This window comes from Anopheles merus, chromosome 3R (genome assembly GCF_017562075.2).
Source record: "Anopheles merus strain MAF chromosome 3R, AmerM5.1, whole genome shotgun sequence".
In the NCBI taxonomy this organism is placed as follows: Eukaryota; Metazoa; Arthropoda; class Insecta; order Diptera; family Culicidae; genus Anopheles; species Anopheles merus.
The window spans coordinates 32177742-32195349 of record NC_054084.1 but is presented as its reverse complement, the minus strand read 5'-3'; the positions used below and the strand labels follow the sequence as shown (position 1 = coordinate 32195349).

Below are 17608 nucleotides of genomic sequence, written 5' to 3'. Positions count from 1 at the left end.
TTAGTCGGGTGACCCGGCACACATTAATAGGGAGTGTGCAGGATTGCAAAAAGCCCTCCTCCCAATGTTGCACCTTTGTGAGTTCTTCCTCACAATCCCAATCCCCCTGGGGTTTCTTGGTTGATTTGCACTCAACTATTTGCAGACTACGGGTACCGCTACCAAGACACAAGCCTGCACATCTACTGAACAGAAAGTGGAAGAAAATTGCCACCGGCTGCTGTTGAATGCCAACACCCAGTACCTCTCACAGCCTGCCATAGCCCCCCCCCCCCCCCCCCCCACAGTACACAGGCGGCGGGAGCCGCGTCTGACAGATCAAAAAGGGATTTGTTTACACTTTTTCGCCAGCGGGCCCCTGTTGTACTTTCCGTGCACACTGCACACTGTCCACTGGGGACGTAAAGGGCCGCATGGGGGAAAGAGGGGGAACAAGTCATTGGCAGAATCCATAGAGTGTCGTGGCTGTGCTACAGCCCGCGTTCAATTCCTGGGGGGCAGTTGGGGGTGTTGTTTGCCGTTATGTGGTTTCTGTTTACACTTGCCGTTCCAAGTGGACGTGTGTGGAGAAGTTGTTGGTACTAACTAACCCGAGAAGTGGTATTTGCAGGAGCAGCAGCAGCTGGAGATGTACCAACGATCATACCAACGTCAATGATTCCATTGGAGCTCTTCAAGCGCCGACAGACGGCAGACGGTTGGGTGAAGCTTCCCAAGTGCCTTCCTCCTTGGTTTGCCCCGGAAATAGAGTGAGAGTTCACAAAGTTGCAACAAATTTGCACGATATCAACCACCGGCAGGATCACGCTCAGAACCCTATCACTGAATTAATTCCACAAATGTACAGACAAACAAGCGGCAGCGGGAGGACTGCCGGGGTTTTTAGGATGTCTGGTTACGGGAAGGATTATAAATCACCCTCAGAGCTAAACGCCACGACCATGTCGTCAGGATACGGGGTACGGCAGATTTATCTATAGCGGGCTGTCCCGAGCACGACTGACAATGAAATAGAGAGAGCGAGAGAACTGGAGGAGGACACACTGGTCATTAATTTAATTTCCAATGGATTTCAGCGTGCTGTTTAATCCCATTGCTTGCTTGCTCGCTCTGTTGTTTGCTGGCGTATAAGTCTCACCGCACACACTCTGCCGGTTAAAACGCTCGTTCATTAAGTGTTATTATTCCATTAATTGCAAATGCGTAAATCAAAACATTTCCTGGAATATTCCCGCAGCCCGTGTCCGCGGGTTGTGCGACCGGCTCGTGTGAAGCAGTACCTCAGGCTCTTATCGCATTGGAAGCCTACAAATCACGATCGAACTTCACAACACACAACACTCAACACCCAACTCTCCTGGGCGACCTCGAAAGCCGTAGCCTGAAGATACGGCCTGAGACCCACGCTCGTGGTCCCGCACAACAAAATGCACTTTACTTTCGTTTGATGCGTTGCAATCATTCTGATTTGCTGATTTGTATAATTTATTTTTATTCTTCACACACACACACACACACACACACACACACACATGTACACAGGCACACATTCAACACAAAGTAGTGTGATAATGGAACGCACACACACAAGACTCACAAGTACAATGGCAGACACATTTTTTATTGGAAAATGATTCGCGATCGGGCTGGACGCGTGGACGCGCACGGGGCTTATCTAATCGCGCCAGTGATTGAAAAACCTGCCCCGGCCAGGCACGAGCCCGGCATGTTTTTTGCTGTCCGGGCGCACCGCACGCATTCGCCAGATGTGTGCTCGCGTGTTTTTTTTTCGCCTCTTTACCAACACAACCACTAGGGAGAGGACACCCTTCTGGAGAATTGCACTCACGCACGCCACGGTGTTGCTAGTGTTGCACCCCTCCGAAAATGTGTGCCAAAGAGATCCTTTTCACAAACACAAAGGGCACACGGGAGTACAGAGGAGGATACAATAAAATACACAAAAAAAAAACGGAGGGACTTTGTGGGTAACTACCGGAAAGCCTGCTGACGGTACAAACTCAACCGGCCTGGGTCGTCGACGAGAGTACGCAAACTACGCGAACCAAGACCGAGAGAGATATGCGGCCGCACGTACGTCCGTGCGCTGCTAACGTTCGAACGTAAATACACGCTGCTAGTGGCTTGCCGGTTTGTGTTGCGGCCTGGAAGCCAACAAGTTCTCACTGGCTCACCCCTCCCTGGTGATTTGGCTGGCTAGAGAGAAAGCATGCGCGAGAAATGCTCTCGTTGCGTACGAGACGAGGAGAGATCAGGGATTGGTAGAAAACGTTTGGTCATTAGTTGGTCATGATGAACTCAACAACATGAACATGATGAAAATTTACGAAAACAAATACATCAATTTGAGGTCGCAATATCTCGGTTTAAAGAATAAAATACGCTGGATTGTATCGTTAAAAACTCTAAATATTGTAAAACAATATTCTCTAAATATTTGGACCAACAAACAAATTCGGAGATTCGATCATTTTGGTGGGTTTAACGACAAGATGACTTTACCAAGAATTTAGTCCTTGTTTAGTAACTCAGAGCTTACTTCAGGGATTTCATTAAGCGAAGTCATTGCTGATAAACGATTTAATTAACGAACCTATGTTTTAATGAACTGAGTTTCGTTTATCATCTCTTCTCATTCAGTTAGTGCCCCTGTACCATGACCAACATAACTAACATAATTTCAGAAAAGATGCAAACTGTCAGTTCAGTTCAGTTCAGTTAGGAATATTGTTTCAGTTTTTTGGGTAAAAATAACGAAATTGCGTAGTTAAAGCGATAACTACTCCAACCATCATAACAAATATCAGATTGACAACCCCTGCAAAAAGCGCGTCTCTCTCAGAAAACCCGTAACCTGGCAACCAGAGCACAAATATGCTCACCTACTCTCCGTGTTTCAGTCCAAAAGGAAAGAGAAGCGCTACCATTGTAAAAGGAAACTGTTTTCTGTGTTAGGGGAAGAATTGGAAGGGCTAGGGTAGCCGAAGGGAGCGGGAGGGGATTGTTGATGGTTTTTTCGTGCGTGTGTAGGTGGCGCTTTAAATGCCGGTTCGCCGTTGTTCCCGAGCAGGAAAATGTATTCGATGCGAGTATTTTGTAGGCTTACTTTTTTTTCTTTAATTTAAAATATAAACAAAAAGGCATGGTTATGTTTGAAATTATGGAAATGTTTTGAGGTGAAACACTTTAAGGCGGTATTTATTTGCACACCTTCCGAAAGGTTTCACGCCGAAAAAATATGCTAAACGGCTTGCCAAAAGTAAGCCGCTTGTGACGTTTTAGCGGCCTTCACATTGAAATTCTCCATAACGAGATCCAAAAAAAAAATCACTTCCACCGACAACAGAGACGCCACCGCCAAACTATTTAGCACCAATTTCAAAGGTATGAGAGACGCGACACATTGTTCTTGCCTTTTTGCCTGGGGCCCAATGGTTTTGACTTCCGCCGTACAAAAGCATTCAAAAAAACGTTCCTCGCTTGGCTGGTGGAAGTTCCTTTTGTCGGCAAAGAAAAAGCATATGTAAATCTAAATTGATTTTCAACGGCTCGGGAAAACCCCCGTTTGGCACCCCGGGTGGTGGTTTTCTTACCAACCAACGAAAGAGAGAAAAACTGCTCCCCAACCAACCAGCCAAACAACATGTGTCGACGGAGAAGTGTGTGCGTTCCGTGGTTTTCCTCACCCGGCTGAACGTTGGAATAAATGCATGCCGAATGCTGTGTGTCCGTGCCCGGAGGGCGAGTAGAGCTCGTTTCACCTCCCTCCCGGAATGCGTTTTCAACCGCAAACAGAACAAACGGTACTGATCTGGTTAAAACTTCAAAAACTTCATCCACACTTCAACGGGGAAAAGGCGCGATGGTGCTCCAGGTGTTGGTGGAATAAATGCAATTTAAGCTGGAATTCAATTACCACACAAACAATGCGCTCCAAAATGATGCTACGGGCGATGTTTTCATCTTCTTGCTGTGACGAACGCGAGGATGCTTCTATACGTATGTGTCACATATGCTGTTCGACCCGTGTGTGTTTGGTGGAATTGAATTATGGTGCTTTCGGGGTCGGGTCGGTCAGCCCAAAGGGGTTCATTTCCGGAACCATATGTTAATTAGCTCGGGTCGATCGTTCAGTTCACGTGCATTGTTCACGAGCTGTCAATAAGAGGGTATGGGGAGCAGAGTGTCAAAAATGAAACCAGACAGAACGGGCGTGTAACAAAGAAAGGCCCCAAAAAATGTCACGATTGTTTCTGTTCGTTTGATGGGTCGCGATGGGCCCAAACCCAAGCTCCAAGTGGCCCAAGTTCAAGTGCAGTTCAAGGGAAGGTTTGTGTTATTCAACTTCAAAGGAACGATTAATCGTAGTTCAATAAGAAAACAATGAAATAATGTTTCCAGACTCGAGTGCGTCCCCAAGACATAGTGTAGGAGTGCGGGAACGATTCTCAACCAGCCCTAGAAGACTGATTTATGATGTTGGATGTAATAAAAATTTCCATATGCCCTTTTTATGATCCAATTGTGATACGGACTTGGATAGAACGAATTCCATCATTGGGTTTTTTGAATGACGTTCTTTGAAGATATACTTCAAATCCATTATCAAGCTTAGCTAGCGCATTATGGAGCCTATGTTCTTTGATGATCGTCTATTTTGGATTCTAAAACCCGAGTAGATCTTGAAAATAGTGAATTTAAATGCAAATTGCATAACTTATGGCGTTTTTATCATTTAATTGAATACATTTAAGAAAATATTTGCCCAATTATCAGCAGATTTTCTGAAAAGGACAGTGGAATTTATTTAATTGGTAGTATTTATCTTTCGATCTAACATAAATTTCAACAATTATTTGCTATTTTTGATAGAAGAAGTCAATTTGAGCATGAAACTGAAAAATATGTTACACAAAATGCATAGATATAGGCGTTTTTTTGTAATAAAATAACATACTTTCTGTAATTTACCGGTTTTATATAAGTTATCATACTTGAAAATATTGAAATTATTTGAATGATTTTATAGAGAATCTTCAGTCGTTCGCTTCAAACCCTTTCAAACTGCTTGGTGCGCAAAGCAACGCATAACAACTAAATAAAATAATCATGATAGTGACTTAATAGAGCAGGTCCAAGTAGATTCGCCTTTTATCTGACCTTCGAGGATACAATTTTACGGTAGTGTAACGCATTTTCCTGATAAAGAGCACTAATGAATAAGTAGGGAAAACGACAAGCCGTCTTCCTCCTCCTCCTACAGCGAGGAAATAGGAGCTAAACACGCCCCGCAACGGTGGTTCCAGATTACATGGTGGCGATAATAACTGCACTAATTTGACCTTAAAAATCTCCTCCGAGAGTTAGCTGCACGTGTCCCGTGGGAGGTACTGGTCGAGGAGGCGGAGGGAAGGACAGTGCGTACATTTATCAAAGGCAAACAAAAAACACACTCTTTAATAATCTACCCCTTTTTCTACTTTCGGTCGTTGAGAGTGAAGGCTTTAAAGGTACTTAGTTTTTCGGTAAGAAAGAAAACTCCCTCCAATCACCACCTTTCGGGTTGACAAAATTTGGGGAGCGAAGAGGCAGAATGACCCGAACTGAAGAACGTTTGGAGGGCCCATGCCACATGGGACATGATTTACGGACGCGGCCTGCTCGTATGAAGGAGATCTCACCACACCACGCCACGAATATCCTTTTTCACGCATCAAATAATACCGGCAAACGGGAGCCGAAAACTGATGCTCCCTTTCAAAACCGGGGAGGTTTCAAAATTCGGAACATTAACAGTATCTTAGTGAGTGTGTGTGTGTGTTTGTGTGCGTGGGGACACACACCTACACTGACGCTTCCAAACAGTAGTATGAGTGTGCGCGTTCGACCAGTTCGGTTGTTTGTTTGTTTGGGTGCGTAAATGGTTGAGGATTTTCGTGCGGGTTACAAGATTTATGTCCTTGCTACCACTTCCAGGGCTCCCTGTGGACTTCTCGTTTGTCTCCCACCATCAAACGCACAAAAACAGCCGAGTTTGAATTTGCATTTATCCTCTCTCTGTTTCTCTCTCTCTCTCTATTTCTGTTTCGTTACGTTGACACACCCCCAAGCGCACTAGTGTCGGTTCTAGCCGCGCCGCTTTGTAGCAAACACCTTTAGGGATAATGCCGGAAGTAATGCCGGTTCTAGGATACAGCGAACGAAAAAACCCCATCATGCGTACAGTGTAGCGTGTAGTCAGTGTAGTCTATATGCTCCCCTTGTATTCCAGAAACCATTAGAAATTATTTATCGAGCACACAGGATACACCGCGAGGATCTTCCGGAGTTACTGTGCAAACGTGTGTCTATATTTTCGTTCCAGAGGCACTCTAACGAGGTCTACGAGGCACTAATATTCTAGCAAAAGTCGTCCAGGATTCTTAGAAAATCGATTCTTTCCTACAGAATGCGTCGAGGGTGCGTCTTTCGGACGAAACCACACCGTACCAAGTAACAAGACACACCAGCCACACACCCTTAGAATCAACCACCGAGACTGGGCCAATATTTGTCTTCGTCTTAGCGTACACGTGTCGTGCGCTAAGATTTTAAGTGTTTCCTTAACCACCAATCTTTAGCAACTTGTACTTGCGGGCAAAGTTTTTGCTTCGTCCCTAACACCCAATAAATTGGTAGCCGCCCTAAGACAACCACCAGTGTGCATAATTGACGAATCTCGAAACCACCATTTATCACACCGTCGTACGTTAATCAATCAAGTCTGAAACTTATGAAGATCGATCGTTACGGGAAGGATGAGTTTCAAACTTTCAAAGCCGGTACACTAATCACGCTGCGTTCGTGGTCAATACTTTTGGGATTGGGGCACGTGGCACCAGGGTTCGTATGAGTTATAACAAACGCTGCCGCCTGCCGATGGCTGATGGACCTTCTATGCCGGGTGCAACACGAACCCTCCCTCCAAGCTAAACGCGTGTGTCGCCATTTAGGTGTAATAAATTTTAACCTCACACTCACAGCCAAACTAACGCTATGCAGAAGGCGTACGCTTCCCCCAGTGAAAAATACCGAAACAGAACAGCACCCGGGACTCCGGGAAGCGTGAATGCCGATGAATAAATTTACATTTTTCGACTGTAAAAGCCATTACCGATCCAGTACGACAGGATGTGGGGGAAACGGTCGGCTCGTTTTTTGTGTGGCCGCCTTTTCTACATCGACCTCGAACGAGTATCTGCTTCCGACAATCTATATCTTCCCGGGAGAAGGATTACGGCAACGCTTTTAATTACCATGTCCGGGGTGTGCAGTTTACTTCCGATCATCGTCCTGCCGATGGTTGCCGAAGTCAGCTGGGTCAGCTCTATCGACAAGAAATTGTGTGTTTTTGTGAGCTTTCAGTTTTTTTTTGCTACCGTTTACGGTACTTTATTTGTGTTTTTGGAGGTAAACTATAGAGCCATTTTTATGACCAGTACAACCGTTTGGTCTCATAAATAAAACTTTTAAAAGCATAACAACAGCTGACATAACGCTCCTGGTGCGGCGAGGGACTCTAATCCTTTTCGGCCATCATATTGCAATTTTATGACTGAATGGGGCGATTCTAAACGCACAGCAAAAAAGTGCAACATTGTGTCTGGTGTATTAATTTGTTGTTGAAAAAGAACTTGCAAAACAAACTCCGATTTGAAGGGTTCCTCGCTTGCGTTGTTTCTACTCATTGCTTCGAGTGGTTTGCGCCTAAAGAGCTGCAATCCGCATTGCAAAACCATATTGAACGATTGATTTGTGTTTTTTTTTCTACAATTTATCTCCTATTATGGTTCAATTTCAATTTGTACATCTTTGCTCATTTCCATTCAGTTTAAAATAAATAAGAACCAAACTTTATTTACTGCACGGTTTTAGATTTATCGCTTTCGTTTCCCCCATTGCTCCTGCCCAGTAACAATGTGCGCTGATTATCAATCGATAATCGTGGTAACACATTGTCCACACAACAAAAACTTCCCGTTAGCATCGTTTCATCCTTACTCCAGAATGTTGGGGACTCCCTCCTTAGCAATCGTTTACGAGTTTAATATCTTTCTTTGTCACTGATGCAGCACGAATGTCTTTTGCGTACGCTTGATGTAGCACGCAGTAGTTGTTCTCCCCAAGAACATGACGCCTGGTCGCTCCCCCGCCCCAAACAGGAACGCAAAATGGTGGCAGCAAAAAAAAAAACAGGGAATATCGGAAATTATTCCAACGAGGGGATAAACTTTCTCCCCAAAAAAAAAAAAACACACGCTCTGCGGGAAGTCCAAGAATACTTGCCACCGAAATGACACGCACAAAAAAAATCATTTTCCTTTCGCTCATCATCATCGTTCGATACCTTTTCCGACGAGTTTGAGCCCACGAGGTAAACACGCGCTTGCTACGCACCCTCCGAATCAGGCTTTCGATCATTCGATGGAGCCCCCGTGGCTAACGAAAGGACAACATTGTATCACCTTTTGCTCCCCTACAGCGCCTCTTTCCCGGTGTACGCCAAAGTAGGATTGTCACACTCAATTTTCCCTTGCAAACAGCGAACGGTACGGTATTTTCTTACAAATGCGTGTGGAAATACAATTTAAACCTCTCTCTCTCCCCAAACCGAGGCAGACAGGCCCGACCTGTCCGAGCACGGGAGGTTCAGAACCATAAACTACAAACATCTGCGTCCAGCAAAGACCGGCCGTCTTGTAAGGGGAGAATGGTTTTTATCGTCCTGCTTGTTGGACCGTTTGAGGTAAAAAAGGAGCGTTTTGTTTGTGAGTGTGTGGAGGTGTGGTAGGCTCGTTTCTACGCTCCCCAAATCAGCACACAAGTGTTTGTGTGTACTTGGGAGGAAGAAAGTGTGGCTCAACACAATCCAATCACGAAGCACGAAGGACGGTCGAAGGAAAATCGAAAGAAAATCACATCAGAACAGTAGGATGCTTCTCTGCCTCGGCTACTTTACGCAGCGCATCAGAGGGAAAACCGGCAAAAAGGAAATGGTTGTTTGTGTACGGTAAAAGCATAATCCGTATGGTTTTTGCCCGGTGTACGTGAATGTAGGCGTGAAATTAGTTTGTATTCGTTTAAGGTCCTTGCCAAACGGTTGCAATCGTTACCGTTGAAGGTTAATTAAGCGTAATTGATGCAGATGTTCAGTGTGGTTTGGTGTTTGATGGTATGAAGCCTGAAGTTCCCTTAATCGATGCAACAAGGTGCCGACGAGATGGATGGCGTAGATAGTGCATTGATTCTACGCGGATCCACAAAACCAGACCAAGAACCATTGGAAGTAACACCAGGAGTTTGGTAGGAGGCTATCGATGGCATGCAAATTACGTACAGCAGAACGATAGAAACGATGCACACTATCGTCGATCTAAATTGCAGCTACATGCCGGAAGTAACTGCATGCCGCAAGGAACGTGACTTGCAGCGAATAGTAGCTGTAATATAATTTTCCAATCGCAGTATGTACAAAGAAGTGTTTCGAACTGAAATTTCCATCAACACATTACATCAAAGCAGGGAGACGATAAACGCCACTGAAACTATCGCGTGGGTCATCTCTCCCTCGAGAGCAATGCTCCGATGGGAATGCTTTTCAACTTGTTTGAAGGCAAAACTTTGCACCATCGGAAAACCACAAAACGACCGAACGAAACATCCTTTCATGTCCTGTTGTCGCATTTAAATCGTTTTGTTTTGCAAATATCCAACCCCACGTCAACCGCTAAGGGGTTGCCAATGGAGAGCATTGTTCGTGTATGATGCTAACCACGGGGGAGAAGAATTTCTATGCATCACCAGCAGACCAGCGAAGAGTATTGTTTGTGGAGAGAAAATTGCTGGAGCTGTGTTTGGAGTAATCTCTGGAGAGATTGTAGTGGTATACATCCCTTCCAGTTACAACATAATTTGCATTTCAAACTCATTCTGTTCATTTGGTTGTGTGTTTTTATTACAGCAGATACTGCCAGTATCTAGTAGTTTAATGAAAATGCTATATTCACTTACCGATTCGTCATTTCGGCTGGGACGGCATGGATTTCCACCTTCGTTTGATGCTGCTGGGGCGGCTGCTGCTGCTGCTGCTGCTGATGCTGGTGCAGTTGCGGTGGTTGTAGCTGTAGTGAAGATTTCTGCTTCGTCGCTTGTTTGTATCGACCTATGGAAAAGTAGTTGAAAATACGGTTTTAAATAACAAAATGATATTACAACAAAAATAATTAATTTAATAAAAAAATTATAAACAAAATGATAAAACAGCCGCCTAGATTTTCCTTTTTTCCAAATTGTTGCCGAACGGGAGGCTCTTGTCTTGGCTAAATATATACACTAGCGCCACTGGTGGATTTTTTTCAAATGTGTAGCTTTTTTGAATCGACTACAGAGGGCGCTTTCACATTGGTTTGCTGTATTATCGTTTTTATCGTTTGACGCCCTGTTGTATGCAATGCGCATAGCACTGTGTAGTTCAGATTTTACAGTAAAATTCAAAACAACACGAAGAATTCATTTTCGAAGTACGTTGTTACAGCCGTTGCCGTCAAATTTTGGCTCGAAGTCACCAATTTTTGACAGTGTGCATCAATTTTTGTCTCGAAGGCGTCAATTTTTGACAGTGTTCATCAATTATTGTCTCGCATGCGTCAATTTTTGTCAGTGCGCGTCAATTTTTGTCTCATGGTCATCAATTTTTGTAGCTTGTTCATGAAATTTTGCCTCTTTACATATCAACATGAGTTTACCTGATTTGACGCGTAGTTGGGGTTATTTAATTGTAGTAACATTTAATTTCAATAAAAATCTGTGGTTTATGAATATTTTATTGGGATTTTAAGGAAAATGCTTCAAATTTTTTGACTAAATTTCAGGTACGTAGATCAACACAGCTGATTGCTTTTGAACAACGAATATACTTTGTACTCCTCAATCGAAAATGGCAGTACAATGATAAACCGTACGGATTGCGAGAACTATTTAAGTAATTTATTTAACTATTTGCCACGATTGCCGGTCTCGTAATACAGTCGTCAACTCGTACGACTTAATAACATGCCCATAATGGGTTCAAGCCCCAAATGGACCGTGTCGCCATACGTAGGATGGACTATCCTGCTATGGGGGGAAATCAATAAGTCACTGAAAGCCAAGCCCACAAGTTGTGGTACAAGCAGGCTTTGATCGACAACGTTCGTTGAGCCAAAAGAAGAAGAAGATTTGCCACGATGCCAAAATGAAGAAATAATCGAGAATTAATCTTTTCTAAATTGTTTTGATATTATTATAAATAAGACATAACACTATGTGAAATAAACAAACTTCCTGAATTAATTCCTTTGCATTGTATAACCGCTCTAATTTTGTTGTGCATTCTGCAATTATTAAAATATTAAAATAACGAAAAAATACCAAGAGACAAAAATTCGTGACCATGAGACAAAAATGTGTGCCTTCGAGCCAAAAATTGATGCACACTGACAAAAATTGACGCATTCGAGAGAAAAATTGATGCGCACTGTCAAAAATTGACGCCTTCGGGACAAAAATTGATGCACACTGTCAAAAATTGACGGCTACGAGACACAAATACATGACTTACGGCCAAAATTTGACGGCAACGGCTGTATGACAACATAATAAAATTATATAAAATATAATAAAATTAATTACGTAATTTGCAATATTTAAATAAACAATAGATCCAACAGAAAATTGTAACTCTTATAAAATCGGAATCTAAATCTAGTTTAGAAACTATTCAAGTTAAAGAAATGGGAAACGTAATACGATAAAAAAAGTTTTAATACTTACTCAAAGCGAAGAAGAGCGACAGCACCGCCTTTAACCGTCCGCTGCAGATGTCATTCGGGGTGACCGATTCCAAGCCGCCAACTTGATGCAATTTCAGAACCGTGAGGCACGCGTTCACGTTATCGTACTGGGGGGAGAGAGGAAAGAGAACGAGAAAGAAAACAAATCGATATTAGAAGCAATGCATTAGTTATGATTTATTTGGGAAAATAAGATCCAATTGTTGAACCCCGTACACAATTGCACCAAATGTGTGCGTCGGAGGCGGACGGAGAGCATGAATCATTGGACACGCACGGCTCTACTGTACTGTGTGCATGCTGTCACAGCGATCTGTAACGAATTGGCCATTGACTCATTTGGTGTGGCTGCTAGAAAACATGTGGCTTTTAATTGTGTTTCCCTAGAATCTTTTAATGGCATGAGCATTGTTACTCGCATCGTGTGTCAGATTGGTGTAATTTGTGTGGATGACGCAAAGCACCGAGCTAATAAAGGGTTTTGTTGGAAGCATGAGTGATGACGTTAGTAGAAATAACAGATTAAAATTGTTTGTTTGTTACGTTGACATTCAGCATTTCAAGGCATGGTCAAGATATGCTCAGAACAATAACCAAATTGAACCATAAAATATAATATTTGTCCCTTTTCTTGATCAGTACCACGACATCAATGCATCCCTGAACCAATTCATCGTAAATAAAGTCATCCAGCACCGCTACAATGACTCAATGTACTGCTGCAGTCGATGATGGAGTTGTAATTATAAAATATCTCGCCACAATTAAGGCATGGCTGATTGACATCTAACGGGCACTGTTAGTTCGGCATAAGAAACGGAAAAAGCACGGAATTCCCTCACCGTTGTTCAATCAACTTGATGAAGATTGCAGTGACAACTGTTGCAAACACACTTCATTCTTCATACGCAAGCAAAAGAGAAAATCCATCATTCTCACACACCGTCGCAACGCCCTCGCCTCTACTCGCATTACAGCGCAAACGGGAGAGTGCACCAGATGCGCGTTACAAGAAAGGACAAAAAAGTACAAAATCGAACAAGTTGCTGACAACACGCATCCATCCGTGTCGTGGTGCGTGGTTTTTCTGTCGCCACTTCTTTGCCACACACGCATACTTTTTCATGGGACAATGGGAGCCAGAAAGCGGAAGACAGCAGTCACCACGAAGTCATGAAGGGCGAGTGTGCGAGCTACAACACTAATAATCGTTCCAGTACGGATCACGCGTGAAGGTGGTAATGGCAAATGCAAAAATGACACACTCGGTACTCGGCATTCTTTGCTGTGCGGTATATATACATCATCTTGTGAGTGAGAGCTTGAGTTAATGACGATCATTGTTGGAGCAGACTTGCAAACAAACAAACTGCTGGGGAGATCTACCACGGAAGAGTGGCGAGAGTGTATGCATCTGAATTGCGGACTTAATTCATTAAAGCATGCCATGAATTTCACGCCTCGGTTAGCGCGAGATGGAAATCTAGATTGGGGCGGGGTGCGCGTTTTGTTTTGATACAATTTTGATTACATTTAATTTTCACCGGCGCGATGCGAAGTGCGATGAGATCTTCATTAGCGATGGCAAAGTGAGCAACGTTGAGAGTTGGCGCTGATGGATCCGTTGGCTTATCAGAAAATGGGGAAATTTGAGGAAAGCCTTTTTTTTTTGGAGCAAAATTTGAATGTCTAGAGGACGAATGGACGTGTTTTGTGGTGGACTTGGAAATGTACGAAAGGTGGTCCCGGTTCGTTGGTTTGGAACTACAGTGAACAGTGACTTCAATGTCACACGGGCAGTAGATTATTCAATGAACGTATTCCAGCACACAAATGAGTTGTGATTAGCATCATAACATTATTCAAAGGCCTTTGAAGGTCAGGTTCATGGTAAATTTTAGGTTTTACTTCAGCCAGAAGTTGACAGTTTTTGGCTTTAAACGCGTATTTGAAATGCAGACATCACCAAATATGTTATAAGCATTTAAGCCTCATGCCTGATTGACACATGCATTTTGATGTAGATGTATTCAAATCACTTCGAATCTTTGCTCTAGTTCTAAGAAGGTACTTTTACTCCGCCATGGATATTATTCCTAAATTTCAATCCACAAAAACCCTATGATTATTGTCTACCCCGTACTGCCAGTTTGTCCGCATCCAAGAGGCAACTCCAAGGTAGCAACAAAAAAAATCGGAAACGGATGATGGATTTCTATACGCCAGCGAGCAGAATCGGTGGCGTGTCTGGTGCTCATTCCGTTTAGCGCAGCAATGCAAAACCACCCCCCGCGCAAAAGATCGCTGAAGCAAACCATCAAACCCGCACCAACTATTCCATCGATTACGCTTATGAATCCAATCTGCGGTACGCCGTTTCTGCCGGGGACAGGTGAGAACCAAATTTCGCTCTTCCTAAATACACCTTTTCCGGTCAACGGACAGCCGGCTAAAGGGACGTGTGGTGTAATGGTATACCTTGATTCTATGCAAAAAAAGAGCTCCCACATCGATGGTATTTCTCCATAGTGGCATCCTTTTGCCATTCGTTCGTTCCGTCTACCTGCAAAGTCAATATTATACCAACAAAAAATACCTTATTTTTGGGTGGAATTTCGTTTTTGGTTACCCCGAAAATTCACCTCCAAAAAATCGTATGCCATTGGCCGATGATTGCGCTCATAAAAACGAAAGCACTGCCAGGGCAAAATTGCGAGCGCACGCCGAGATGTGTTTGGGCGCCACCGTTCGCCAAATTAAATGCCCGCAATACCTCCAATATGGCATTTGGCACATACTTTTCGGAGTCGTTCGGTGGTGGCGCTCGTTTTATGTACGCATAGCGTGACACAGATTTGCAAAAAACGAAAAAAAAACCTCTCCAAAATGGTCTCTAGTGAGAAGTATTGCCGTTACTATGCGTTAAGAAGATTTTATTAGCTTCCTTTGTGCAAATAGTTTAATGAGCACTGGCATGCACAAACATATTGCCAGCGTATTGACGTAATAAAGTACGAAGTTTATGGTCAAACCTCATTGAACCCAACAAGAAAACAATTTGATTAACAAATCCAATGAATTTATTACAAACGCAGGTAAAAAGGGGATGCCACCGATCGCTTACCCCGAAAGCGAACTTTGATGAATGGTTACGAATTAGCAAAAGCCAACCATCACGGGGTGATTGATTTCAAACCGACCCAGCCGACCCTTTTTTTCCTCACCTCCATCAACTGGAGAAGGGTAAGTACCGCAAGGGGTGAAAAAAAAACAGGCACAGATCGCTTGTTAAATAACATCAAACATGAGTTCCTTTTTTGATTGGCTAAAGGCAGAAAGATCCATCATGCCCCATCACGGTATGCAATAATAATCAAGCAGACAAAAACGATCCATTGCTTCCAGGGGTACTGATTTTCTGGGAGCAATATCCGCTTGAGAAAAGAATGAGGAAGGAAAAAAAGACAAGAATATAGACACTTATTTGTAGTAGAAATCCCCATTTTACTCCCAAGCTAAACAGACGCGCGTCGTAGTGACGAAGGCCCTTCCTTCGAGTCGATCGTCCATTAATCTTCCCGCGAACTGCGCTTAGAGACTTGGCTCATGAATGAATTGCCCCGCCGCGCACAGGGAAGGTTCCTGAGTGCGACTTGAGTGACAAATTACCACCATCGAGAACCAAACAAACAAACATGCTTTTGGGGTTTCGCCAGACTCGTGTTTGAATGATTCGGGCGCTAGCAGGAGATACTTCAGCAGTTGTCTAGACACGGGGGCTGGCTCTCGCCCGTACCCGAAGAAAGCTTTCGCGAAGGAGTCGTGTGGGGGGTGGGTGGTATCACGCAAACTGGAGCATGTTTTTGGGGCGCAGTTTTTCCATAATCGGGCTCGTTTTGTTTGCACACCACGAAGCTGATGGTGGCGAGAGATCGCGATCAAGCCCTTATAAGGATGCTTTGGTGCTGTACGGTACTTGGCATTTCTTTCAGTCCAAGCTGGTGGGGAGGGTTTTCTTGTGTAAAGGTGTAGGGCGACAATTGTTTGATATTGCTGTTCAAAGCAGTTGTACAATTCTTGTTCTGTTTTACCAGGATTAAAAAGGATGTAAAATCAAATAGTTAAATATTCATAATATCTTAGGCTCTTGGCTGTTGTTGGATGATGTTGCTTTCACTGCACCGTATGACATATGATCTGGCAAGTCTTTCCTTGTAAGACATCATGCTCTTATAAGGGGAGCAGAGTCTATTTTTAGTTCACCCAACTAGCCACGATGCACCGCTCACTCCCGTCAGGCATTCTGGGCAGACAACTGCAGCAGCGTTGCTGGTCCCCAAAAATGGACCTTTCGGACACGAACCACGTGTCGAACGATGGTCATTCACGAACCATAACCAGAACGGTGCCTCCCGCTGCAAGAACAACGGCCAAGAATGTTAAACCGGCCCAAGGGAGAGCAACGAGACAGTTGTCCCGAATAAGGGAAAACACTTTCCGAGAAGCGCTATCACATTCGCGATCCCAGCCGCATCCAGGCGACCTTCTACAAATGGGACGAAACCGATGCTCCAACAAGGGCGCGTGTGATATAAGATGTCACTGACCGGTTCGGATGACGGTGCAGGAACCGGTGGCGGGTTTTTTTTTTTGCCGACACGATGTAAAAGGGATTCCGATCCGACACGACCGGGGGCGCGTGTATCGGGCGGATGGAATGGTGAGTCACGGCGAACCAAACGACTACAACCATCGGGTCATATACCGCCACCACGCCATCAGAAATCAAAATAAGATGAAACATTCCGGCAGAATGTGCACCACACACCGCAGGTCCAACCCAAACTCTGGCACTATTAAGCGCGCTCATGAGCGCTCCGCTTTGCAACAGATCGGCATGGTTGGGTCCGGTTTGCAGAAATTAGAATTACAAATGCGTACACCACCATCGCTCCTGCCCATGCGGAAAGGAATTGCATCGCTGTTGGAGCTCTGCATTCGTTTCAGAAGAGAGAGAGAGAGAGAGAGAGAGAGAGAGAGATAGAGAGAGAGAGAGCTTTTTGGAATTGACAACTCACGATTGTTTGGAGGGGGGAAAAGATGCCGCAGCTCTCAGGTTATACCACTCGAGTAATCCAAGAAAAAAGATCCACTAAAGGACACACGGACTGCGTCGTGGGAATCCTTTTTGGTGGGTATCACCAAGGGACAAGCAAAGATCACAGGTAACAACAACCCCAACCCGCCCCAGCATTTGACGTGACGATGTGCGAACAAACCGGAACGCCAATCAATCTCAGTTATGCGTTCGTAAAAGCCGCCCATCAGCATTCTTGTGCTGGGAGGGGTTCTTTTGATGATAATTAGATCTGAGGTGGCTACATCATCGGCAACAGCGTAAGCAACCGACCTGCGCGGCATCAGCGCACAAAGAGTGATCTTGAAGTCACGTTCTGAAAGCGTTGAAGCCTCTCGGTTTCGGTTCCCAAGCGGTGTTGGAAGTAAATTACCAAAGCTAGGTTAAGGTTCGGTGGTGATACGCATTTGGGTAATTCATGATGTAAGGTGTCACACCAACATAGACATCACGAATACGCAACAGTAATGCTGCTCTGGGACATCCGTACGGTTCTTACAGACAGGAGAATCCTCACAGGCATTTTCCCCGTTACTACATTAATTCCACCCCGGCAAAGCGAATTTAGGGCAGGACACAT

The 17608-nt window shown here is 44.2% G+C and overlaps 1 protein-coding gene across 1 annotated transcript in view; it reads right to left on the bottom strand.

Annotated features, from left to right (window-relative positions):
• The window catches only part of LOC121597072 (protein sickie-like), a 216720-nt gene that overhangs the window by 129278 nt on the left and 69834 nt on the right, over nucleotides 1-17608 (bottom strand). The window contains 2 exon segments of the mRNA XM_041922567.1: nucleotides 10072-10222; nucleotides 11872-11998. Of these exon segments, the coding sequence (XP_041778501.1) occupies nucleotides 10072-10222; nucleotides 11872-11998 (278 nt within the window).